General features: G+C 37.6%; 4 protein-coding genes across 9 annotated transcripts; 2 read left to right on the top strand and 2 right to left on the bottom strand.

Annotated features, from left to right (window-relative positions):
- Positions 1–3,431: 3,431 nt before the first annotated feature.
- On the bottom strand, positions 3,432–6,360 carry LOC103425927 (frataxin, mitochondrial). Its single transcript, XM_029097722.2, has 5 exons — positions 5,944–6,360; positions 5,463–5,535; positions 5,287–5,334; positions 5,104–5,198; positions 3,432–3,762 (listed from the first exon to the last, which is right to left on the bottom strand). The coding sequence occupies exons 1-5, from the start codon at positions 6,186–6,188 to the stop codon at positions 3,633–3,635; spliced, it is 591 nt and encodes a 196-aa protein (XP_028953555.2). The 5' UTR covers positions 6,189–6,360; the 3' UTR covers positions 3,432–3,632.
- A 4,256-nt stretch (positions 6,361–10,616) lies between these two features.
- LOC103404765 (uncharacterized) lies at positions 10,617–14,895 on the top strand. Of its 5 annotated transcripts, XM_070817560.1 has the most exons (7): positions 10,777–10,957; positions 11,396–11,502; positions 11,849–12,131; positions 12,257–12,309; positions 12,415–13,684; positions 13,830–13,976; positions 14,088–14,895. In XM_070817560.1, exons 4-7 carry the CDS (start codon positions 12,259–12,261, stop codon positions 14,711–14,713), a joined length of 2,094 nt encoding a protein of 697 aa, XP_070673661.1. In that variant the 5' UTR covers positions 10,777–10,957; positions 11,396–11,502; positions 11,849–12,131; positions 12,257–12,258; the 3' UTR covers positions 14,714–14,895. The 5 variants fall into 5 exon arrangements, with proteins under 5 accessions (XP_008341943.3, XP_028953243.2, XP_070673661.1 ...); XM_029097410.2 differs by lacking the exon at positions 11,396–11,502 and having other exon boundaries at positions 10,738–10,957; XM_008343722.4 differs by having other exon boundaries at positions 11,849–12,309.
- A 299-nt stretch (positions 14,896–15,194) lies between these two features.
- Positions 15,195–16,295, bottom strand: LOC103404766 (universal stress protein PHOS32-like). Its single transcript, XM_008343724.4, has 2 exons — positions 15,454–16,295; positions 15,195–15,368 (listed from the first exon to the last, which is right to left on the bottom strand). Exons 1-2 carry the CDS (start codon positions 16,139–16,141, stop codon positions 15,358–15,360), a joined length of 699 nt encoding a protein of 232 aa, XP_008341946.1. The 5' UTR covers positions 16,142–16,295; the 3' UTR covers positions 15,195–15,357.
- Positions 16,296–22,488: 6,193 nt separating this feature from the next.
- LOC139193831 (receptor-like serine/threonine-protein kinase SD1-8) lies at positions 22,489–25,990 on the top strand. Of its 2 annotated transcripts, none has more exons than XR_011578332.1 (7): positions 22,489–24,016; positions 24,102–24,234; positions 24,348–24,513; positions 24,660–24,870; positions 24,987–25,224; positions 25,348–25,454; positions 25,540–25,575. XR_011578332.1 is itself a non-coding variant. In XM_070817558.1 (7 exons), exons 1-7 carry the CDS (start codon positions 22,567–22,569, stop codon positions 25,849–25,851), a joined length of 2,661 nt encoding a protein of 886 aa, XP_070673659.1. In that variant the 5' UTR covers positions 22,489–22,566; the 3' UTR covers positions 25,852–25,990. The 2 variants fall into 2 exon arrangements, 1 of the variants encoding a protein (XP_070673659.1); XM_070817558.1 differs by having other exon boundaries at positions 25,304–25,454; positions 25,540–25,990.
- The last annotated feature ends 540 nt before the right edge of the window (positions 25,991–26,530 follow it).

Raw genomic sequence — 26,530 nt, 5'->3', positions numbered from 1 at the left:
TAATAAAACAAAAAGAAATAGTAATATAAAATGTTGACGTGGCTTAACCGTGACCACAAAAACAGGAGGGCACGGGAAGGGCACCACAATTAGAGGGCAGACAATCCAAGTCCCAAAGCAAAAGCATGGTAGGTGCTTTTATTTATCTTAGGTTTTTCTACAGACCATGACTTGATGAAATTTGACACCATGATGGTGACAAATGAGGCTTTTTACTTGGAGTGACAAAAGGATTGTGTTTCATCCCATTCTTTGTAAAATGTTATTTAAACTGGAGGATAAATGATACTGGCATGGACGATTATCAGTTGTACACCGTAGGAAATTTTTAGTATCCTGATCGGCTAGCTGGTTCGGTCACTCTCACAAATAGTGGGTTTGTATGCATTGAAGGAGTTGATGGTACCTAATTATATAGTGGATCTAATTCTTTATGAGAGTTTACAACCATTTAACTAATCATACAATCCTATCCAAAGTTTTCTCAATTGACAAATTGTGGCATTAACATTCATTAATGATTAACAATCACTAAAACATGTGCTCTGTAATGTAAGAAGCCAACCAATGTTCCAGCTAAATTACAAACATAAACATTTCTGAAATATGTTGTCTATAAACTTCCTCCATTTTTTGATCTATTACAAACAATATTTATACTTTAAAAAACTAGACTAAGGGCAGAGGCATGCGAAAAATTCGAACCCTTGATGCAGTTGATTGACGAGAGAAATCATATCCACCGGTACAATCGATCACTTGCAGATAAACTTCCTCAATGAGAATATTACTCTCACATGGTTTTTGGTGAAATGTTTGTTTCCTTTCCCACCTTGAACGATGGAGATTGATCTAAATTTCACTTGGTTTCTGGCCACCCAAATTGGTAGAGGGGATATTTGAGAGAACAAACCAACCGCAGAAAGTAAGCTGTTTACGAAAGTAGCTTTGTACTGAATCAGTACACTTGCATTATGCTTGCCCTTTTTAGCTTGCAGACAGAACCTTAATAGTGCCATGGTTTAATAGCAACCACTAAGTTGGTATCCAAAATTAAATGAATCAATAGGGACCGGTAATCTTAAACACTATGAGCGCGACATTGATGGCAAATAAGCATAATAAACACGTTGTAATCCGCTCAATTATTCGGATTTTTATTTTTCTAAAATAAACATGTCACGTTGAAATTCGTTGAAATATTAGGTTTTTCTACAATACACAAGTGTTTAAAAGGTTAGATTAAAATTGTAATAGTTCAACCATGCAAAATCAGTTGTCTAATGGATCAGTGCAACTCATGCACTGATGCTTTTGTCTAATTTTAACGGAATATTCTTGTATACAACTGGATATTATATCCTAAACTTTCAGTCATTATTTGAGGTGGATATGATAGTACAAATTTGTAAATTTTATAAACGGTTGATGGATATATTGCCCAATTGGAGATGATTATGCTTCCACCAAAAGTTCTTCTATTATAAGCATGTCAAAATTTTAATAAAAATGCAAGTAATTCTTGAAAAAACACTTGAAGTATTTTATAAAAAAAAACACAGCAAGTGCTTCTGTCAAAATTTTCATATAATGAGTAATAATTGAGAAGGATCGTCTGATCTCAACTCTAGTCGGAATCGAGACTTTTATGTCAACCAAAATATTTTATTTAGTACCAATCCGAGGATTATTCAATCTTAATTCTATCCTTAATCCCTTGGAACCCGGAAGAGACGCTACACAACGTTTATTTTTAGGAAAACTAATGAAAAAGAGTTTGAAAACTTTGAGTTTTAACGATAAGGACAAAATAAAGGGTAAAGTAAATAGTATTAGGTTTGACCTTTAATGTTTTTCGTTAAAGTGCATAGTACCGCGGACTTTTCGTTAAAACTCCCTTTATTTTTCTGTAAAATATCTATTATTTGTTTAATACATAAAACCAGCAGGTGCTATCCAGGCATAATGCGGAAAAGCACTTGTACCTAGAAGTCGAATTAAAGTTTTGTGGCTGTGATCATAGAGTTGGGATTAGAATCCTATCCGGATCCTCTTTGTAAGAATCCGAATGAACAATCAATTGTATCCGTTCATCATATATCGTGCTGCCAGAAATTATTTTGAACTTTTTATTTAAATTTGAACATAAACAATATCTAACGAAAACTAATCGCACAATGTATGATAAACAAACACAATTGATTGATCATTCAGATCCCTACAAAGAAGATCTGAAGATGACCCTCATCCATAGAGTTGGGGTGTATAAGGTGCCCTAGTACCTCAAGGACGTACAACCCACCATTGTTTTACCTCATACACATTTCTCTTAATTTTAAATCGTCGAATCGAATGAATTGAAAAAAAATCAAATGACAAAAATTAACAAGAAGCATGGGAGATAAACATGAATGTGTGGAGAACACTACCCTACTTTTAACAATGCCTTTTAACTTATTAGTATGAATAATACTTGGCTACTCAAAGTGTTTTAATCACATAACTTTGTGCTTATAATCAGACTATGAATCAAACTGTAAAGATTATCTCTGCAAAAATAAATTAAAACTAAGATCGTTTAGTCAATCTATTGTAGCAAATACGGAGACAATTCGTAATGTTTTTACCAATACCGTTCATTTGTTTTTAAACAATTTGATGACTAAATTACCTTAGTTTTAAAGGACAACTAATGAAAAGGGCTTGAAAACTTTGAGTTTTAATGATAAGGACAAAATAAAGGGTAAAGTGAATAGTATCAGGATTGACTTTTTAGTGTAAAAATGTGGTTTTTCGTTAAAGTGAACAGTACCGGGAGCTTTTCGTTAAAGTTCCCTAGTTTTAATTGATTTTTTGCAAAGCAACTTTTAGTATTCTATTCCAATTTGCCGCAAGACTTTTAAATGAAAAAGACTTGGCTCCTCAAGGATTGAGTAGGAACTCCAACTTAAAATACATCGTAAACTATTCACAGAACTTCATGTTTATAATCAAAACCGTTATATATAAGTCACTATATAAAAGATCATCTCTACAAAATTTATATTATATGTCACTATACATAGATCATCTCTACAAAAAAAAACTCCTTAAAACTAAGATCATTTAGTCGTTGAACTGTATAAAAACAGATGGACGGATTCGATAAAAACATTACTAACCGTCAATTTATTGATTACAATTGACTAAACGATTTTAGTTTTATTAACTTTTCGCGGAGAATCTTTACAAAGTTATTTATAATATAAATAGTTCTGATTACCAAGAGAAAATGAGCAAATTGGCATGGTTTAAAGGATTACAGGGGCTCATAACAAATTAAAAGTCGAGTGGACAAATTGCAAGTAGGTCATAAGTTGCACGGTGAAATTTTTCCTAGCGAGACTAAGGAACACAAAAGGAAATTACAAGACAATTACATTGGAAGAAAATTGGCGAAACGAAATGAAGTTCTTGCCTTCCCATTAAGCATGTTGTTTATTCACACAAAAAACAAATTTTCAGACAATAACTAGTCAAGATAAGATTATATTCAGCTGTGGAGGACCCCAAATATGTGTTCTGGAAGAAAAACTACGAGTACAGCAAATTAATTTCCAAGTGAAACTATATTACCTAACTTTTGAGGCGGTTTACGAGAGGCTGATGGGTTCACCACACAGTTCCTCCAACTCACTCTCTAGAATTTTCAATAAATGAGCTTTGGTCCTCCTATAAACCCACGCTTGAGAACTCCGATCCCAGTCAAATCTCTGAGGACCACTGCATCAAGAACATAAATCATTTAGCAGAAAAAAAGAAAAATTAATAAGTCGTGCAAAACAGTGAGGATTAAATGCAACCGTGAATGTCCAACACTTTACACAAGATAGATGCAGGAGTAGGCGAATAAGCACGAAAATGTGTATCATGGTTTTACAATATCAGTACAAGGACTTGTCATGATGGTGTGTACGTGAGAATATGTTTACATCACACTTGACATGACATTCTACATGAAAGAGATGGGCAGTATAGTAAATCATTCCAATTCTGTAAACACAAGGCTCGAAACGACAATGAATGTAATTAGCTTCCATAAAGACATGTCAATTGCCACCAGATTGGAAACCTGATATACATCAACGACGTGCCAAGAATAATGGGCACATGCATGATGGTAACTTGGCGAGAGTCACATCTCCACAGAATACTGAGCACATGGATTTCTGAGATTGATTACATATAAAAATGTACTCCAATGGATGGGATTCCTGATATAGAAGATGCGTAGACAATAAAGACCCTCCGCCCCATCAAACTCTCTTCCCTTTATGAGTTTAAGGGCATCAAGACATTCTTCCACGTGGGAGAAGGAAGGGCACAGGTTCCAATTGAAGGGGCTACCATTTGAGGTTCTAGTCATTAATCAGATTACATTTCCTACAATAATTAATTTCAATTTCATTTTTTGAGCTTCCATTCCAAAATCTTGTAGGAGACTTTTCATTCTAGGAAATTTTTTTAATTCAAGCCTGTGCATCATTTGGTACCTGTTCTTGCTTCTGCTAAGAACCTCGGCAGCATTGGAAAATTGTAAGATCGTATTCAAATTTCTGTACATTATAATCCACTCATAAGTTTAAAGGATTAATTTCTGATCACAAGCACGTGCTAAGGTGTGTGCACATTGCTGAAAAATAACTCCGCTGTCAAGGAAATATGATGAAGCCATGGACACAGAAGCAAACTCATGGGCATGCAGTAATACATCATCTGACGATAAAAAATATGTTCATTCAAACATTTCAATATGTATGTGTGCACTACGGTATAGTGTGACAGACTATGGTATAGAGTGACAGATCAGCTCGTCTGGTGTTGACTGTTGAGGATACATCCAGTTTCCTTCATAGTACACAATGAAAGAGTTTCCCACGTTACAGAACTACTCATTCAGAGATTGTACATTTAGATAACATGCAGTCCAAACAATGGTGTGAAGCAAAGGTATCAACAAGACTCACAGACATTTTGAAAGCCTACATATAGACTCAGAAAAGCGTTGAGACACAAACAGACAAGCAAACCTGAAACCAGTAAGAGCAACAGCGGACAACATACCTCACTGGGGAAGACAACCAAATTTGTCTGTTTGGTGTTTGTTTATTCAAAACATAGGTGCCATGATCCCCAAGTTTTAAGGTCAGCACCTCATTCTGCCAAATGCAAACCCAATTATTTACCAAAAAATCATTATTTTCCTAATTATTTAATCAATTTCAAACAGCAATCAGCCATTCTCACCCCATAGTCTATGTCAAAGTCATCAACTTGAACAGAATCTCCATATTCCTGTCCAAGTAGAACCATCAATGAAAAGATAATACTTAATGTGTTATGAACCAAAACAAGAAAACAATGCGTAACAAGTTTTTTACTCAAATTACACGGCATGAAAAGGAACGGAACGAAAGAAGTACCTCAAATTTCTCCTGAAGGTCTTGTACTGTAGAATCTGCTAGCCTGTGAAATTCATCCTCCGGCAATACAGAACTGTATGCACATCAACTCATTAGCAACATTCATTTTTACGCCTCGAAGCAAACAACAATTTCAACTAAAACTCCATTTCCAACACAAAATCAATAGCCTTGGAGTTTCTCAGTTGATTAACAACTTAAATAAATACAGAAAATATGCGCAAATAGAACCGGTTACAATCTTTCAATAAAAAATAGAACTGGCGGGACACTAACAGTCATAAGGGCTGATAAACCGTGACATATATACGACTTATTGTCTGTTTAGCGCATTTTCCCCCATAAAGTTTGTATATTTGAACTTAGTTAAAGCAACATTTATACTTCCTACAACACCTTAGAGAAAAATATCAAAACTTTCCTTCCTTGTTTCTCAATAACCAAACAGAAGACAAAATTTTGATGGAAAATTGGGACTTACTGGTAATCGATGGCGGTGGGGATTTGAGTATCGCCGTCGAGATTCAAAGGGCTAGAACAGAAGCTTCTGGAAGCTATCCAATGACAAGGTCCGTCGTGGCTGTTCTGGGAGAGATGTGGAGATTTCGAAGCTTCTAGAATATGCAAGCACGCCCTGGAGGCGGTGGAAGAAGAAGAAGAAGGAGAAGATGGAGGTTTGAGAAGCCTCTTCGAGAGGCGTCGCAGCGGAAGCAGCTTTGAAGCCATAGCGGAAAGCCGACAGCCTCTCTCTCGAGCTCGAGCTCGAGGTTGAGGACAACGATGGGCCTAAAACAACGCTACCTTCCTTTATTACTTGGGCCCGGTTTATTGGGCTTATTGTGGGCCTCGATATATTGTATTGCTTGGGTTTGTGGATAATTTCTCATGTGTTTTTTATAGGGACATTATTTTCTGAGTAAATATTTTATATCTAGTGTTTGTTTTTTGTTCAAAATACTTGGTTCTTCTCACTCTATGATTTTGGAGTCGGTCCAAAGTCCAAACGCTTGGACCAAGTCTTGCTAAAGACTTCATTAGATGGGAATAAGAGCGGGTGGGGTCGAAATACAGCGTTGTAGGTCTTTGGAGATATTTTGCAGAGTAAGAGAATGACTTGTATAGAATGAGTTAGTCGTATATGTAGACATCGAAATTTCGGTAAATAAATGTTGACCGATAAATCAAAGTTTTAACGCTCATGTATTACATAAATTTTACACGTAGCATGTGTCTAAACAAAAAATCAAAATAAGTTGGAAAAGTCATCAAACAGGACACATGTCAACACCTGGCAGAAACGACTTATTTCATCTGGAATATTATATTCAAAATTAGGCCTTGGAAATTTCTATAAATAGAAGGCTAATTCATTCATTTCAAGGAACCAAAATCATTAAGCAAGCTCTGAAGCTCTGAAACTCCGAAGCTCTCAAGCATCCAGGTTCCCGAAGAATCAAGAAAGCTTTATTCGTTCTTCGTTCATCGTTCATCCTAAGATCAAGCCCAAACGGCTCTTTGGATCAACAATCATCCACCAATTCAAGATCAAGCCCCGACGGCCCTTGAAGAAAGTGTTCTTCGTTCTTCGTTCATCGTTCTTCCAAGATTAAGCCCCAACGGCCCTTTGGATCAACAATCATCCACCAATCCAAGATCAAGCCCCGACGGCCCTTGGATCAACAAGCCACCGTTCTTCAAGATCAAGCCCAAAAGCCCTTGAAGATCCGTTCATCACTGTTCTTCAAGATCAAGCCCAAAAGCCCTTGAAGATCCGCTCATCACCGTTATTCAAGATCAAGCCTCAACGGCCCTTGAAGAAACACTCATCCTCAAGATCAAGCCCCAACGGCTCCCTGAAGATTCGCTCAAATCCACCTTCAAAGATCAAGCCCACGGCCCTTGAAGAAACTTCCAACAGTTCATCCAAAATCAAGCCTCGACGGCCTTTGGATCAACGAAACATCCACAAATCAACACCTTACGGAGATCGAATCAGAGGATCAAAATAGAGAGAGATTGTAACCCAAAATCATCAATTACAAATATTTGTTTGTGCACGTTGTTCTTGTTTCTTTCGTTTCAGGAAATTTTCGTGTTCACAGTATATCTTAAAAAATCGCATCTTTTCTAACTCCACCCCTTCCAAAAACCTTAGCTTTGTAAACCCACAGTTGTTGGCTTGTTGTTCTAACTTGAGGTCGGCAGTAGATCTACTTCTTTTGTACATCACGCAAGAGCTCTCCTCTACCCTCCCACTACTTCACCCAAAAATCCTCCAATTGTTTGTTAAATGTTTACTTTTGATTGAGAAGTCTATACTGGCCACTGTGTTTGCTACCTTCTTGAGAGAGAGTTGTTGCTCACTTAGGTAGAGGTGCACCAATTTGCTTCGCAGCTGGTGTGGGTTTGTGTGCCGCCTCTTTGAACGGTTTGATGGTATCCTGTCTTCTTGCTTTGTTGGCATTGAAAGTTTTCCCTTGTTAGCCCTCGAGTGGTGGATATAGTTGTTGGTGTTGAGTGCTTATTTCTTTTGCTGAGTTTTTTAGAGGAAAATTTGTGCATTTTTGTTGTTGTGAGATTAATGATTAGATTGTTCTTCATTTGGAACTTATTTGCATGTGCGGTTTGTTTTATGGCCCTTGTGTTGTGTTGGTGGTGATCGAGTATCGGCTAACCCAAACAAAAGATTGGTGAGGTACATGGTGGTTGTGGCGAAGACGACTTGTGTTAGCATATAGAGTCTAATTGGCCATTGTGTGCTATGCTTGGACTTCTTTGTCCACTTGGCCTACTAGCACATTTTCTTTAAGTTTATTTCTTGTAACAATTTCTTTTATCAATGAAGATTATATTTGAACCAAAAAAAAAAAAAAAAAAAAAAAAAAAAAAAAATATATATATATATATATATATATATATATATATATATATATATAGAATGAGTTTACCAATAACATAATATTTTGAGGGGTGTGATATCTACACACCCTATTTTACTTCTCACACACCTTTTTAATTTTCGGCTGTCAGATCGGATGAATTGAAGTAGATCAACGGACAGAAATTATCAATGGGTGTGTGAGAAGTAAAATGAGGTGTGTGGATAGCACACCCCTCGCACACCCCTATTTTGATTCAATAACATATTGTCATGCGGTAAGTTTATCTCTTTATGACATTACATTATTAAACATAGATGCCACGTGTTAGTGTTTAGATGTCACGCACACTGAAGAATTTCTCCTATACTCAAAGAAAAATTTAGATATGAGTATATGAATCACATATATTGTACGCCCGCTCCCACCGCCTCACTAATCCAACCTGTTTGTGCGGAAGTAAGAGCTGCCACATTGCACCCGTTTGGTTTAAAATTCCAAATTCCAATTGAATTTCTGCTGGCAACATAAGATTCAATGACCATAAACCTAAGGCCGGCGAGATCAACTACCGAAAATGAGAGAACAACCATATCATATATTCATATTAAAGAATGAATTGGAAGCATCACCTTCCATGTCCCATTCCATCTACTTATTTCTATGTAATAAGAGATTACAATGTGGCTTTATTCATTGAAAGGTGATTTTCGCACATTGTTTTTAACTTCTTACACACATTTTTTATTTGTGGCCGTTAATTTTTTAATAAAATCATCAGTTAAATTAAACAAGAATGTGTGAAAAGTCGAAAAAATGCATGCGCATTTCTCAATTTTTTTTATCTATTTAATATACATATGTTTCTGAAAAAGCTAGAATCATCTTTAGAAAACATAAGCAAAAGATAATCACATAATATATCTATGAGATTAGAATAACGTGTTATGTTTAGTATAAGTTCAGGTTCGATTCATAATGTGAAACCAATAACAAGATATCATGTTCCATATACTGAGAATTGCTTGGAAGATGTAAAGTGAGATAGGTGATCGAAGAAAAAACATATGAGAATATCTTTTTGATGATGCGATATCCAAACTAATTTTTTATTATTTAGGTAGGACGGGAATCAAATTCCAGTTAAACGATGGTCTAACTTGGATGCTATTTTATATTGCAGTAACGTTTTTTTTCTTTTCAATAAACTCATTTAGATATCCAACTTGGCATATTTTTTTTTTAAATATGAAAAGTTTGGAATTTGCAGTTAAATTTTTAAAGTACCAGTAACAATTTTTCCCTCTAATATTGATGGACCACATACTTAATAAAAACATACTTTAATAAAAGCAATCACAATTAAATTTTTGAACTGCTAATAATAATATTTTTTCTGCATAGCTAATTGAGAGATTTGTTTTAGTATGTTAGAATATAGAGTGATACACCATTATTATTATACAAGTGGAATGACACTTATAAAATAAAATTTCTCCTCACTTATATAATGACATATGATTCATCACTTTGTGTTTCGAAAACATTAAAAAATTTATCATACCTAGTCATAACTAAGTTGACTATAACAATATACTCTTCTTATGACAAATCTTCTCTTTGTAAATTAAATAAAATATCGTCTGCAGAAAATAAGGGCTTGTTTGGTATTCTATTTGAAATTTTTTATAATTTCTCAAAACATTTTTTAAGAATTTTTCTTGAAAGCAATTTTTTTTAAGACTCAAAAACTTGTTTAGTATGTGATTTAAAAATTTTAAATATTACAACCTAAACTGGACAAAGAGATCCAAAAAAATGGGGTCGAGAGAAAGAGGAGAGATGAGGAAATAAAGTAAGAAATGATTGGATGAAATAGAAAGAAGTGAGAGGATCCGAGGAGATAGAGAGGAAGATGAGTGAGAGAAAGAATCAAGAGAATGAAGAGAGCAGATTAGATGAGAGACGGAAAAAGTAAAATAAAAAAGAGAAGGGGGAGAGAGGAAGAAGAAAAGAGAAAGAGATTTGGAGTGAGATGGGAGAATGGAAAGACAAGAAATAAGTGAGTTTAAGTTTAAAAACTTTAAAAACTTACTTTTTGTATTTTTAGAGAATACACTATATTTTTTATTTAATCTTGAGTTCAATTTTTTAAAATAGTCATACCAAACAAATTTTTAAAATCTAAAATTTAAAAATTATTTTTAAGTTTAAAAAATTAAATTCAAATAGATACTCGAACTTAAAAATAATATGCTAAAAACACATGAAAGGAGGAGTAAACACCAACGGCTGTCGCCCTCGCTGCGTGTGTGGACGCAAAATTTTCCCATTTATTTAACAAACAAACACGCGGAAGCACAAATTCTACGCAAAATCCTTGAAATTAACCAACAAAAACAATTTGTTTTCATAATTTTTTTTGGGGTGTATAAAATCAGAGCCAGAGGAGCTCTCAATAATGCATACAAACCAATAAATTTACACTTACAAAAAAAAAAAAAAAAAATTAATTGCGACTTTGTGGCTCTGCTGCTGCTGCAGAAGAAGGAAGAAGAAAGGCAGGGTCTTCCTCTCGTTGAGCGCTGCCTTCCAGTACAATCTGGCTACGGAGAGGTCAGATCTCTGCTTCTGAAATTTATACTCTTTGCGTTCCTTTTCTTGGTTTCTGATTTTTTTGATGATAAAAATGTGTTCTTGTTGTTTGTTTTTGACTTGTGGGTTGTTTTCTCTAATGGGTTGTGTTTGATTGCCGGGTTTTCGGACTTCTTAATGCAGTTTAATCTTTCTGGGCATGAACAATAGAAACAAATAGTTTTTGTCAGCTGCAATGTTTGGTTTTTTCTCTTTTCCCATCTTGCTATCTGAATTAGGCAATTGTTTATCCGTTTCTTTGGAAACGAATTCAGAAAATATCATAATATGTATGTATATGTATACATTACACACACACAGATATATATTCAATAGCTTTTTATTGCTTTTGGTGGGTATGTTGGAACAAAAGATGTTTATCACTAACATAAACAATTATGTTGAGTTGAATATGATTAGATTTTAAGGCATGTTGAAGGAAAAGAATGAAGAAGTTCTGTTCAAGTTGAAGGTAGAATATGGATTACTCAGGAAAGAAACTCATCCCGTCGAATCCTAGCAAAATGGTAGGATATCAACACCTTATAACTTATCCCCTCTAATTCCCACTAAACGAAACCGCTACCTTGATTTTTTCTTACTTCAACATAATTTGGAGTTTGGATCTTGTGAGTTATTCCATCTAATCCTATCCTATGCATAAATGAGCCTATAATGTGTATCAGAGAAAATGATGGGAGGTAATCATTTCAAGTAGCAATTAGGAGATTTCAATCTGTTTTTTTGTCATGGATTCTTAGAAAGTTGTATTTTTCTGCCCCTCTATTTGGAATTACTGAGTTATATATGGTATGTTGTGCATTACTGCGCGGGGTGCTAAGTTTCAGTATTTTTTTTCTTTCTTTTTATCAGGCCAGCATTTCCGGTGTATGTTCTGGTTGGGGTTCTTCTCCATTTGACAGATATTTTATTTCAGTCTGGCCGCTACTGCAAAATCAATTTCCTCTCGCACCTCTAAAAAGGTGTGGGGTAATAATGAGAGAGTGATTTTGCTTTGTGTTTTAAGGCGATCGAGATCATCACACATCTGGAGATTGTGCCGTGTTTCAGTGGGTTTGTCGCTTGATTATGGCTAATGACATTCGTGGTTGCCCTAACGGAAGCTTGATGGTAGTTTTTCACTGTACTTAGCAAGGTCAGGTTGTTCATACAGGCTTCCAGAGAGTAATAAGCACAATAGTTTGTCGTTTATAGTTTCCGGTGTAGTCAAAGGTAATTCACGAGTGTTGATGTAGCTCACTAGCTCTTATATTTTGCCAGCAATGGGTAGGTTTTCATGTTTCCAAGCTAACGTCCATCGCCCCAAACCTAAGGTAAGCAGAACAATCATCACATCAGGTCATTGGCACTTCTGATTTATTCAGATTGGTTTGATAGTTCATTCCTTATTCTGATTCCGAGTCTTCTTTTTCAAACAGAAAAGTTTTCAACCTTCTGTCGAAATAATGCATAAAACATTGCAAGCTTCTTCTCCAAATCAAGCTTTGAAGGATTCGCCTGGAAAATCAAGCGTAAACGCATCACAGACAGAAGGAGTTTCTCAAATTAACAGCAGTTTGAAGCATGTATCTTCTCTTGAGGCTGATTGGAAAGCAGGTGATATGGAAAGCAGCTTCATCAAAGAAAATGACAAGAAGGTTACTCAGGCAGGACGGCTTATAAAAAGTAGGTCTCTGGGAAGTGAATTATACCTTGATGGGAGGGCTTCTGCTGACAATGACGCTGGGGACGAGACTGATCAAGGAGTTTCTTCTGATGGTTCTCTTGATCGGAATGGATCGGCGGTACCAGAGGGAAGTAGGGACCGAGGAGAAAGCCCACCTCAACCATCTCAGACAACTCCTGCTTCCGACCTCGGTCAAGTAAGTTCTGAAATTGTCAATAATGAATCAATTTTCTCAATTGGAGAACCATTACAATCAGAAAAAGATGGCCATGAAAACTGTGATACTCCAACATCTGGAGAGTTTGCTGATGACTCTGCTGACTTCACACCTTGTACTGCAAAAGGGCTTGTTAAATCTTGTTCTTCTGCAAACATTAGTGCTTCTGTTCCAGCTATTGAAGATGGTTCTCCTGTTAATCGTTTAGCAGTGCATTCAAGATCTTCCGAGGACCTGCATGTCTTAGGCATGAGGCGGAAAGGGAATTCAGTACATGAGACTGAAATGCAGGTAAAGCAAGAACAGGAAAGAGATGATGTTGTAAGTAAAGCTGAGAACGATAATATTGAAAACTCCATCGATGATGGCTATGATTCCTGTAACTACTCTAGTTTTGCAAAGGACTGGATAATGCCAGCTGCAGATGAGGTAATCACAGAGAAAAACCTCCAAGGAGAATCCTCAGTTCTAAGTTGGGATGAATTGCCAAACAAGGATTTTAAATATAAGCGTATCGAGGAGTGGGTTAATAATCTTCAGCATAGCAGCAGTCCGGTGGAAGAAACGGATGAATTGTCCCAATCTAATGATCAGGTGAAGAGAGAGTCCAATGACTCAAACGGTTTGACTACTGCTAAGGCAGATGGTAAGGTCACTCCTGGCATGGAAGTTGCTAAGCGATATATATCTTCTTTGAGTGCAGCTGCCACCACAGCTCAGCTTGCAAATCATGGATTGGTAGTGATCCCGTTCCTTAGTGCTTTTGTAAATCTCAGGGTGCTCAATTTATCAGGAAATTCCATAGGTTTTCCTCTCTGACTCATTTGTTCCATTTGATTCAAATATTTATTATCCTTTCTGTATGCTTCTGTGTTATGGTGTTTGTGATTATTCTTGGGATTCATTGATTCTGTATTCTAATTAGCTTTCCATTTGCATACATGCTGCAGTAAGGATAACTGCTGGTGCTCTTCCTCGAGGACTCCATATGCTGAATCTTTCAAAAAACAGTATTTCTACTATTGAAGGTTTGCGTGAACTCACAAGACTACGTGTACTGGACCTGAGCTACAACAGGATTTTGAGGATCGGACATGGTAGATTGCATATATCGAATACACATTGAAATATTTCCTGGCTTCTCTTGTTGATTAATCATGAATAATTCATGTCCTAACTTATTTTTTTCTGTTTTGTCTATGTTGAAGGCCTAGCTTCTTGTTCATCTCTAAAGGAATTGTACCTGGCTGGAAACAAGATCAGTGAGGTGGAGGGTCTTCATCGCCTCCTAAAACTGACTGTTCTGGATCTGCGCTTCAACAAAATCTCAACGGCAAAATGTCTTGGTCAACTTGCGGCGAACTACAACTCCTTGCAAGCCATCAGTCTGGAAGGAAACCCAGCTCAGAAGAATGTCGGCGATGACCAATTGAAGAAATACCTGCAAGGACTTCTTCCCCACATGGCTTACTACAACCGGCAGCAAATCAAGTCCAGCTCTCTGAAGGATTCTGCAGATCGGTCAGTTCGCTTAGGTATTAGTAACCACCAGTTTGATCGAACCCTTAGACCCGATCACAAGGCTCCGAGGAAGGCTAGTCATGGTGTATCTTCCAAAAAGCCATCGACTTCATCAACTCACGCTCATGCAAGTGCATCTGTAGCAACATTGAAAAAGTCTCGGGGTAGACACAGCCACCTCCCTCCGAGCGGAACAAAAGCAACAGCGCATAGTCGGCAGCACTACCTTGATTTGGGAAGCAGAATTATGAACCTCAAGCAGGATCTCTCGATGCGCAGGAGTCGGAGTGAGGGAACAATGGCAGCTATGTGAGGATTTACATTTCACGCTTTGTAGTTTGTATCGGTTCATGCAGTAGTTGGTTTTTTGGACCAAAACTTTTGGTTTGTGTGTGTGGATTTCTACGATTGCATTCTCTCACATTTGAAATTCTATATTTTTGTGTGCTTTCCGAACACCCTTTTATTGAATGGTTGAATTTTCTTTTGCAAGCATTGATGTCTTGTTTGTAGCTCAAGTAGTTAATGGTGTTTGCCTATATAGCTGGAAATCACTGTTTGCGTTTGCCTGTATGGTTAGAGAGATCTTTTATGTGCCGAATAATACAAGTGGTTTGATGCTTCAAAAAAATAATAATAATTCTAACAACTGTATTATGACATTTAGTTCGTATGGTTAACGACGCTCGGGTGTATGATTAAGGTGTTCACTTGTACCCGAAGTCTTATGTTTGATTCCGTGGTTGTCGGAGTAAAAACAAAGTAAATGACCATTACCGTAACAAGGGTAAAGCTATAAAATCAAACATGCATGTGATTATACAGACTGAGACACACATTGAATTCACCACTAGTTTTCACGGTTTGACAATGAGAAAATGCAAAGTGAAAAACACTAGAAATTACAAGAGTAGCCATAAACCCATTTAAATCTGCGTAAGCCCTCCAACCTTCAATTTATTCGATTTCTGCAACATGACAAGAGAAAAAGGGGTCAATTTACAATTTACGATTATTTAGTGTAATTTACAGTTGAGGACAAACGAAATTTACCATGCGCATCATCGTTGTCGGAGGAGGAGCCTTCATTGAAGTCCTCCGGATCCTCCTCCGGCACCGGGTGGAGATCCACCGGGGTATCGGGTTCGCCGCCAGGGCCCAACCCGTCCGAGTCATCAGGATACCTCACGACCACAACTGGACAAACACAGTGGTGAACACAGTAGTCAGTGACGCTGCCGAGCCTGCCGACCTTGGGGGCTCGCTTGGCGGCGCCGAAGCCGCGGCTGCCCATGATGACGACGCTGAGCCGGAGCCTCTCGACTTCCAAGCAGAGCCGCTCCTTCATGTCGTGGTCCTTCACTATGTGGATTTTGAACGGAAATTGCGCCTCCACTAACGGCTGCGCCAGGTCGGCCGCCTTGGTAGTGGTGAAGGCGTCGAAGTCGTCCTCCAATTTCTGCTGCGACTCAGAGAAGGAGGAGACGGCGTCGTTGGGGTCAACGGATCCCCAGTCGGCGCCGTAGAGGACGCTGGTGGGTCGAACGTGGAGGAGGATGACGGTGTCCCCGGGTCGGAGGTAGTTCTGGACGGCCCATCGGACGGCGAAGGCGCTCTCCTCACTTAAATCAACGGCGATCGCGACCTTCCGGTGGGTCCCATCAGGTGTTGGGGTGATCGTGGTGGCTGGCGGAAAGCCCGGGGAGGAGAGTTGGATGTGTACGGGCGGTGGCGGGTTCATTGTTCGAAATTACGATCGGGTACTTGGCGTAGACTTTGGTGTGAGTTTATATTATTGATTGATTGTATAGTTTCGGTGATTGGAAAATATAAATATTGAACTTGACAAACCGTTGCTTTGAGTCTTTGACATTAGCCCTCAAATAACGGAAATTGTGCTCATAACACATATGGTACATTAACGGTTATTAAGGAAATTTTATTTTTTAATATAAATATTTTACTACTCTTATAATAACACATGATGTACTATTCCGCATTTCAGACACACTAAAAAAATCTCTCAAGAGGCATGATAGACGTTTTAAATTTTATATCCAATAACCAAAAATAGTCAGCCTGTCTGTCAAAGTGTAAGGAAAGGGATCCACTTCAGACCCCTTCCACCAAATCCACCAATTCGGACCCTTGAAATTTGATCAAACGGCTAAAAATAGGGGCTCCCTTTAAAAGTTATAATAATTTTAGCCATTTGACTAAATTTCAAAAGCCTGGATTGGTGGATAGGATCCGGAAAATATCCCTTTCCAAAGTGTAATAGCTACTTGCTCGTTTGTCGAAAATACTCTTAATATTGTGGCAATAATTTATCAATATTGCAACGATAATTTGTGTTAATATTGTGTGGATAATGAGGAATTTTTTTTGTCAAAGAGGGCTAATAGAGATTGCATTTTGAGAGGATGACTATTTTTTAGGGATGTGATATCCACAAATCCTTTTTTACTTCTCTCATACTCTTTTAATTTTCGGTCGTCGGATCGGATGAATTAAAAAATATCAAAGAGCAAAAATTAATAAGAGGTGTGAGAGAAGTAAAAAATGGTGTATGGATAGCATACCTCATTTTTTATTGGTGAATTTGTAGGAGGGCCACGTACAAAGCCTGATTTTCATAATTTAATCGATAGGACTAAGAGATTCTACTGTGTAACTATTTTTTATGAAAAATGATGAAAAGACATATGTCTTAGCCTCTCACATGCCTTTATTTAATCATGTACGTTGTTTTCGTTTGATTTATTCAATTAGAAACCTAAAAAACAAATAAATGTGTGTGAAAAGCTAAAAAAAGAGGTGCACAAAATTCATATGCATGCATGTATAAGAGAGGTGAAATTTAGAAGTAGAAATTTCCTACATAACACGATAAACGACTCGAAATCTGCATGGGACTGTGTACGACAACTGACAAGATCAGTTTTGGCTGTGAATGTGAGTCGTGTTTGATTTGAGGACCAAGACATGAACAGCCTTTACCTTTCTATCCTACATATTCTTATCAAACCTGTCAATTACAGTTAGAAGCTGGAGATAGCTGGAAAGGCTCTCATGTCCTAGTCAGGGAATTTGCATGTCACACGAATACATCCCTTCAGGACCGGCTCTGAGAATTTGGTGGCTTTAAGCTAACCTTCGAAGTGGTGGTCTAGAATAAACAAGGATGTTTATGGTTGGTGTTTGTTTGGGGAATGAGACAAAGGCAAAAGGGTATAGCCGTTTAGGGTTTGGTGTCTGGCAGTTTGGGGAGTGCGACAAAATAAGTAAACAGGTTTATTTTTAGGTCAATAAGAACATATTTGAGTATAACTATAATGTAAACCAATGAATAAGAAACCAATTCATCACTTTTGGTTCAATCTTAAATCATGTCTCATAAATAAAATTAAAATCTTAAACCAGGTCTTATCATCCCCTCATCATGTAAGGCTTGCTGAAAATTTATTTAACCTTGACTGCAAGAGTAAATGCTCAAAAGGTTTCTCCGCATTGTAATTTAAGTTTCGATGAAGCATCTTGCATTCCTGAATATCAGCAGCCCAAACAATTAATTCTGCTGCCGCCGCGACGAACTCACTTTCCGGTATTACGGCTACGTTGAGTAGATGGCGGATCGACTTCTAGAGCAACAAATATTCCTCGGCAGCCGTTGCATCTGAAACGGTGACCAAGGAAATATCTGTCGAAATACTCAAATGGTATCCTGCACTGATCACACTCAGTCCAGAAGCTTTTGCGTTTTGGTTGTGTTGAATTTTCTGTAACCTCCTCCTCGGCCACCTTTGTTTCACTGATTGCCCCACCTTTCTTATCGTCTATATTCATATCTTGTCTACTCTCTACGTACTGAAAATTAGATAAAAAGAATCGGTTAGTAAAATAAGGATATAGATCATCTGTGTATCTATGACAAACAATTATAATTTGAAAGATTTCGTTGCGATATGCGCAGTTTGCTTTATTTGTTGCCACCATTTGTTATTGTGCTCATCTCCCATGCACTTTGATGTCAATATATTAATAGTAAAATATTTTGGATAATGTTTTTTTCGGTACAAAAGATATTATCTTTACTAATGGGGGTGGGCGAGCGGGTTATCTAACATCCCACATCGCCTAGGGGAGTGATCCTTAAATGTATATTCTCATCCCTACCTAGCATGAGGCCTTTTGGGAGCTCTCTGGCTTCGGGTTCCATGGGAACTCCGAAGTTAAGCGAGTAGCGCGCGATAGCACTCCCATTATGGGTGACCCACTGGGAAGTTCTCGTGTGAGTTCCCAGAAACAAAACCGTGAGAGCGTAGTCGGGGCCCAAAACGGTCAATATCGTGCTACGGTGGTGGAGCAGGCCCGAGATGTGGTGGGGGCCCGGGATGTGGTGGGGGCCCGGGCCGGGATGTGGTGGGGGCCTGGGCCGGGATGTGACAATTTGGTATCAGAGCCAATCCCTGGCTGGAAGTGTGCCGACGAGGACGTTGGGCCCCTAGGGGGTGGATTGTAACATCCCACATCGTCTAGGGGAGTGATCCTTAAATGTATATTCTCATCCCTACCTAAAACGAGGCTTTTTGGGAGCTCACTGGCTTCGGGTTTCATGGGAACTCCGAAGTTAAGCGAGTAGCGCACGAGATCACTCCCATGATGGGTGACCCACTGGGAAGTTCTTGTGTGAGTTCCCAAAAACAAAACCGTGAAGGCGTAGTCGGGGCCCAAAGTGGACAATATCGTGCTACGGTGGTGGAGCGGGCCCGGATGTGGTGGGGGCCCATCCTGGGCCGAGATGTGACAGGTTAAGCCTCACAATGACCTAGCAATAATACGATTCGAATTCACTTTTCGCGAGAATCAAATCTAAGACCTCTCACTTATAAGAAAAAATACCACTAGGCCGTAGTACTAAGTGGCGGTTAATATATTATTACATTAATCAAATCTAGAATCTAGATTTGATTATTTTGTTTCTTGTTTGGGTAGAGAGAATGAAGAGAGATACATAGATTAAGGCCTTAATATAATTTTTTACTGAAGATTAAAGGCCGCCTTTAATTTAGGTATTACCATAATTATTGTTTTTGCAATTTGGATTAGTGTTTCTAGTTTCTACTTTTTTTTCATCTTTATGTTTTGTTTCATGACTTCTTTTACATGTCCACTAATGATTTTGTAGATTGATGACATCATTTTAGTTACAAAATTTCTTTTAATTATGATACTAATATATGATCATTTTATTGGTTTAGTATGCTTTTGTGAGATAATGTAATCATGAGCAAAAGAGCCCCTATATAATTTCTACACAGAGCCCCCAAAATCTCAGAAACGTCCCTGCTTATGAGTGGTTTAGTTGAATTGAACTAATGTTTGAGTCATAATTAAATGATAAATCAAACCAACAAGATTGGTTCTTTCCATTGTTTGACGCCTTAAACAAACCAAACTTCACCAATCCACACCCTTCCATCACCAATTTTGTTTCATTTGGTGCCCTTCTTTTCTAACCCCCAAATCTAGCTAAAAATCTTTGAAACTGGGCCTTTTCTAACAAAAAATCTACAAAAGACCTATTAATTAAACATTGAACTTCCGGATTTGGATCCTCTCCTTAGCTAATGGAGAGGATCCTCCTGACCAAGTGTTGTGGGCCGTTGGATTTTTATCCAACGGCTACAAACAGGTGAGTCCTTTTAAAGTTATAATAATTATAGCCGTTTGATGAAAATCCAACGGTCCATAACACTTGGTCAGGAGGATCTTCTCCATTAGCTCAGGAGAGGATCCAAATCCCTTGTCTTAACTATCATGGTTATGGAGATAAATAAATATCGACATAAGTGGTGATAAGTTATTCAAATTTGTTTGAGTAAAATGTATATCAAACACAACATCTTAACAAAGTTGTATCTACTCACCAAAAACAAAAATATCAAGGTAAGTTGCAGATCTAGGAAATTACTTAGAAGTGAATACCAAATAACAAAAATGTGTGGATCGACGAAATCATTTAGAATTATGCTTCAAAACAAGGAAATTTCATTGAGAATTCTTGGTCCTTGAGATTAATACTTAAACGTTGAAAATGAATCCCTAAATTAATGATTGAAATACGAATAGCACTAAATTTTAGTAAACACAGGTTCATACATGGATGTAATTACCTTACTGTACGAGCTATGTTGGATGAGGAATTTGAATCACAGAGAGCTACCAAGGACAGACTTCAATCGCTAGGGTTTTAGTGCGCCTCTTTTCTTTTCCAAATCCTAGAAATCTCAAAAATTCGAAAATCTTATCAGAAAAAGTTCTCACAACCAATTTATTATGAGAGCTACTAGACTCATCTCATTGTCTTATTTTCTCATCCACGTTATAATCTCACACCTTAAAAAGTTAAAAAATTAAAATGCTATTTTCCCACCCACAATTATTCCCAAAATAACATTTAACATATACGTACATATGAAATTATAAAATTGTCTCTTAAAAAGTATAACAAATAATATGTTAATGAAAACCACTAAGGTCTGCAAATTCAAATGGATATCCAAATTCAAAAGAATTCGACGAAAAATTTAAAAATATGATTGATAAATTCAAATGACCTACACACAAATTATTCTTCTACCTTTTCAATGGAAACATAATCTTCTACCTCTTCCATATAAGCGTCATCTTTTAAGTCCATTGCTATTTTTTTACATTCTCTGAATGAAATGAGATGAAAATATGAGTTAGGGTTTAAGGTAGACAAATTGTTTCCCATGCCTAACCTGTTTTTTTATTTATTTTTTAAATTAAGCAAAACAAGATAATTAATGTCCTTATCAGTCTTTTTGTAAATGAACAAATTTATAATTAAAAAATTCATTAAAAGATGGGTAAGAAGATAAGACATTGAGGTAAGAATAATATCACTCTTTATTAATATGGACATTGACGGAAATATCGAATTGAAATAAATAAGGAAATCTCAACAGATTGAATTAAGTCTGTAATGAGGTAACTTTCCTAAACTGAAATTTTGAGGAAATTTCAACCAAGTTTCTCAGGATGCTCATAAATATGGGTGGACAAGACCCGATTTCGTTCGGTCAAGGATTGAACCATTGACCAAACGTCCATTGCCGTTAATGATATTTTTAAGTAACCACATAAAGACCATTTTAATTCATTTCGATTTACCAAGATTTTTAGTTTGGGTTGGTTGGTTCAATTTTTATTCTACACTAAATTTCTAACATTCTTAATTTATAGGTTGAATTGTCAATTTAGTTTCTCAATTATCACATGAGTAAAAATTAGGTCTCTAAATGATTTTTTTCAGAAAAATCAATCCTTAAATTATAAAAATATACCAATTACATCCCTAATATTATATACAAAGCTACTATATTCAATCTTCCGTCAATTTAAGTTACGTTACTGACATGTGATACACATTGGAGGGTAGATTGTCAATTTTTCGTAAAGAAATAATGTATGAAGTTAACTTTAGAGGGTAAATTAGACGTTAGGTTCGCAACCTATATGAAATGTTAAGGGCTTATAGGCGAGAGAATGATGGTATTACACTCTAAGGTATGTCAAGTGACTTAAATTGACGAAAAATTGGATAAAATAGCTTTTAGGGTAAATTACACAAAACTACCTCAACTATAGGTCGAACCACAATCTCATACCTCATGTTTTAAAAATTACAATGTCATACCTCATCTTACGAATTTGTTGCAATGTCAGACCTCTGTCAGTTTGTCTATTAATTTTTTTGTTAAATGCTACGTGGCTTGGAATGGAACCTACTCTTTTGTCCAATTGGATAAAAATATTAATTAAATATTAATAAATTAAAATTAAATTATTTAAATATTTTTATAAAAATAATAAAATAAAAAGAAATAGTAATATAAAATGTTGACGTGGCTTAACCGTGACCACACAAACATGAGGGCACGAGGAGGGCACTGAAATGGGAGGGCTGACAATCCAAGTCCGAAAAACAAATGGATCCTCAGTGGGATTTGTGGAAAAAAAACCCAAAGAAACTCACCTTTGACTTTTAGCCACACGATTTGGCCACTGAAACGATTTAAAACTATTTGGCTTAGAAATCTCTCTCTCAACTTTGTGTGCAAATTTTTCTGAGCAGCCATGGATGCCAAAACCAAGCAAAGATTGGTGCTTTCAGTTCTTTTCTTCTGCTATCTCAAAACCCATGTCTCCCTTGCAGTAGACTCCATCACCGCAAGCCAATCTCTCTCCGGCTACCAAACCCTTGCCTCCGCCGCTGGGATTTTAGAGCTCGGTTTCTTCAATCCTGGTTATTCTTCAAACTTCTACATAGGCATGTGGTACTCCGGACAAGTAGTATCCGATAGTCAGAAAACCATAGTTTGGGTGGCAAACAGAGAAAAACCAGTTTCCGATAGATTTTCTTCGGTTTTGAGGATTTCAGATGGTAATTTAGTCCTCTTCAACGAGTCCAAAACCCCCATTTGGTCAACGAATTTAACCTCCTCCTCCGCCACCACTGCACGTCTTTTGGATAGCGGAAACCTCGTCTTGATATCGGGGTCTGGTAATAGTACGTCGGAGCCGTTATGGCAAAGCTTTGATCATCCAGCTCACACATGGCTTCCAGGAGGTAGGATTGGGTTTAACGCTGTTACCAAACAAACCCAAATTCTTACTTCATGGAAGAGTTCGGAGGATCCTGCACCGGGTCTTTTCTCGCTCGAGTTAGACCCCAACGGAAGCAATGCGTATCTCATACTGTGGAATAGGTCTATACAGTATTGGACTAGTGGATCATGGGATGCAAAATCAAAGACTTTCAGGTTGGTTCCGGAAATGAGGCTCAATTATATATACAACTTCAGCTATTTTACCAACGAAACGGAAAGTTATTTCACCTATTCTCTTTATGATCCTAGTAGAATATCTCGTTTCGTGATGTTTACTTCGGGGCAGATTCGACAGCATACATTGTTGGAGACTTCCGGGCAATGGAATTTGTTTTGGTCTCAACCGAGAAAGCAATGCGAAGTTTATCATTTGTGTGGCGCATTCGGAAGTTGCAATGAGGTAAGCAACCTCGCCTGTAATTGCTTGAACGGTTTTGAGCCCAAGTTGAAGAGAGATTGGGATTTGAAGGACTACTCTGGTGGGTGTTCGAGAAAAACCCGTCTGTATTGTGAAAATGCTACTAGTGCTAACGGGAAGCCAGACCGGTTTCTTGAACTTCCTAGCATGTCATTGCCTGTAAATAAACAGTCTGTGGAGGTTGGGAGTATTGCGGAATGTGAATTGTTCTGCCTTAGAAACTGCTCTTGCACTGCTTATGCTTACGACAGAAGTGGATGTTCGGTTTGGAAAGGAGAGCTTTTGGATTTGCAACAACTAGCATCAAGTGACGACCAGGGAAGAACTTTATACATCAAACTTGCAGCATCTGAGTTTAAGAGTTGGAAAAGTAACAAGGGATTGATTGTTGGCGTTGTGGCAGGCTCAACTGCCTTTGTACCAGTTCTTTTAGGCCTTATTGTGTTTGCAATCTTGAGACGGAGAAAGCGAGTGAAAGGATTGGGAAAAGCAGTAGAGGGTTCGTTGCGGTTATAACCCCTCCCTTAGTCCCTTGTAATTGGAGCAATCATTTGGTTGGCCTGATATTTTTCTTTCCTTTGCAGGTGGTAAGGATCGTGCCGATAAGCATCCTAGTGATAAGCGGACCCTTGTAATTGCCTTAGTCTCAGCAACAGCAGGATTGCTTACAATGGTTTCTGGCTACTTCTTATGGAAGAAATCTTCCGGAAAGAGAAGGTACTGCTACCACTCTGTCTGTCTCTTTGTCTCTCTCTTGCACGCGCGCACACACACACACTTGTGAAGGCACACAGAGAAGAGTGACCCAAACAGATAATAATTTTTAACAGGGAGCATAGGAGGAAGTATGGTGAGACTAAAGGTAATGTGGGTGCTGCAAGTCGAAAAAATAATACAGAACTACCGCTCTTTAGGTTAAGGAGTATAGTAGCTGCTACAAACAACTTCTCTGAAGCTAATAAACTCGGAGTGGGAGGATTTGGTCCTGTTTATAAGGTGACTCTTCCACTGTGTGCACTACATGCTAGCACATTACTAGTTCTTCATCATTTCTTCTGAATATTTCTTATAGATGTCCCAAATAAAGTTTCATTGTTAGAGTTTAGGGGTTCCTTTCTTCTGGAATTTTTCATCCTCTACAGGGTATTTTGATTGAAAATGAAGAAGTAGCCATAAAAAGGTTGTCAAAGAAGTCAGGGCAAGGACATGAGGAGTTCATGAATGAGTTAAATCTTATAGCGAAGCTCCAACATACCAATCTTGTTAGGCTTTTGGGCTGCTGTGTTGAGGATGAGGAAATGATATTGATCTACGAATACATGCCCAATCGAAGTTTGGACAGATTTTTGTTTGGTATATGCTCATCACTTCTACCATTAATTCTTTCATATTGTTGACTTCCAGAGCATCACATTTTATTACCTTTTTGCAACATTAAAATCATTCTTCATTACGGTTTGTGCAATCAGATTCATCAGAAAAGACAAAACTGGATTGGGGTGCACGTTTTCGAATTATAGAAGGTGTTGCTCAAGGAGTACTTTATATCCACAAGTATTCTAGATTGAAAATCATTCACAGGGACCTAAAAGCAAGCAACGTTCTGCTGGATGGAAAAATGAAACCCAAAATTTCAGACTTCGGGATGGCAAAAATTTTCGGAATGGATCAAACTGAGGCAAATACAAACAGGGTTGTTGGGACATAGTAAGTTACAATGTTTCCTTCATATATAATTGTAAACCTTTTGCAGTCCTTATTGCTGATTTCTCTACCATTCATGTAGCGGTTACATGTCGCCTGAATATGCCCTCTATGGCCATTTTTCAGAGAAATTGGATTTGTTTAGCTTTGGAGTATTACTCTTAGAGATTGTGAGCGGAAAGCGGAATTCTGCTTTTCATCGTTTTGAAGATCCGCTCACACTAGCTGGATGGGTAAGTACTAGAAATCCTAGTTTATATCTCTCCTTTTTTTAAGCCTTGCAGACTGATGAGTTTATATACATGTTATTTCCCTTAGGCGTGGAAGTTATGGAATGAAGGAAGAGGAATCGAGGTTATTGATGAATTGTTAAGGGAAACGTGCCAGCGTGATGAAGCTTTGAGGTGTATCCATGTAGGGTTTTTGTGTGTTCAAGAAGCTCCAGCTGATCGACCAACAATGTCTTCGGTAATTCGTATGCTGCAGAGCAATGAAGCTACATCACTTCCACCCTCCAAAGAACCTGCATTCTCAATTCATAGGGGTGCCGGTGCTGTTGGTTGTTCTCCTCAAACACCTGCCAGTTTTTCGAACAATGAACTCACTGTTAGTTTGCCAGGAGGTCGATAGAGGTTCATATTTCGTTTTGTGAACGTCAAAATTAATTATGTAAACCTCAAGAATAAGACTATGACATTCAACTCTTCCTTTCCATATCAGAAACTGTAGATCCTTGATTTTGATATAATGTATATCTATTTTAAACAGAGACAGGAAGATTTTTGGGATGAATCAAAGTGTCAAACTAATGCAAATACCAACAAGATTGTTGGCACACGGTAAGTGTTATACTGCACATGTTTTTGTTATGTACTAAACCTTATGCAACAAAGATTTCGAAGCAGAAAGAGGGAGGATTTGATTTTTCTGGCGAAAATGATCCATCATCAAATGGAAACGCTTATACCGTTGCTTACAAGTTTGACGATGATGAGGAGTATGTTTCTTATGGTGTCTCAGGTAGTTCAATAAAATTGAGGCTTAAGGTGAATCCAACTGGGCGGATTGATCTACTTAAGTGGACAGATGACATAGTACATGGTTTTCAGGGTGGAGCATGCCTGTTAGTCGATGTGATTTTTATGCTCCTTGCGGTCCAAACGGTGCCTGCAGTACAGGAAAAATGAACCTCTCGCATCACCATGCACGCAAGCATCAAATTAGTATCACTATATAACATCGTTAATTTAACCCAATTTTAAATGACTAAAACCTTTCCTCCATACATCTTAATAAATTAAGTTTTTTT

This window comes from Malus domestica, chromosome 17 (assembly GCF_042453785.1).
Source record: "Malus domestica chromosome 17, GDT2T_hap1".
In the NCBI taxonomy this organism is placed as follows: Eukaryota; Viridiplantae; Streptophyta; class Magnoliopsida; order Rosales; family Rosaceae; genus Malus; species Malus domestica.
Note: the sequence above shows the minus strand (reverse complement) of the source record. Positions and strands in the feature narration are given on the sequence as shown.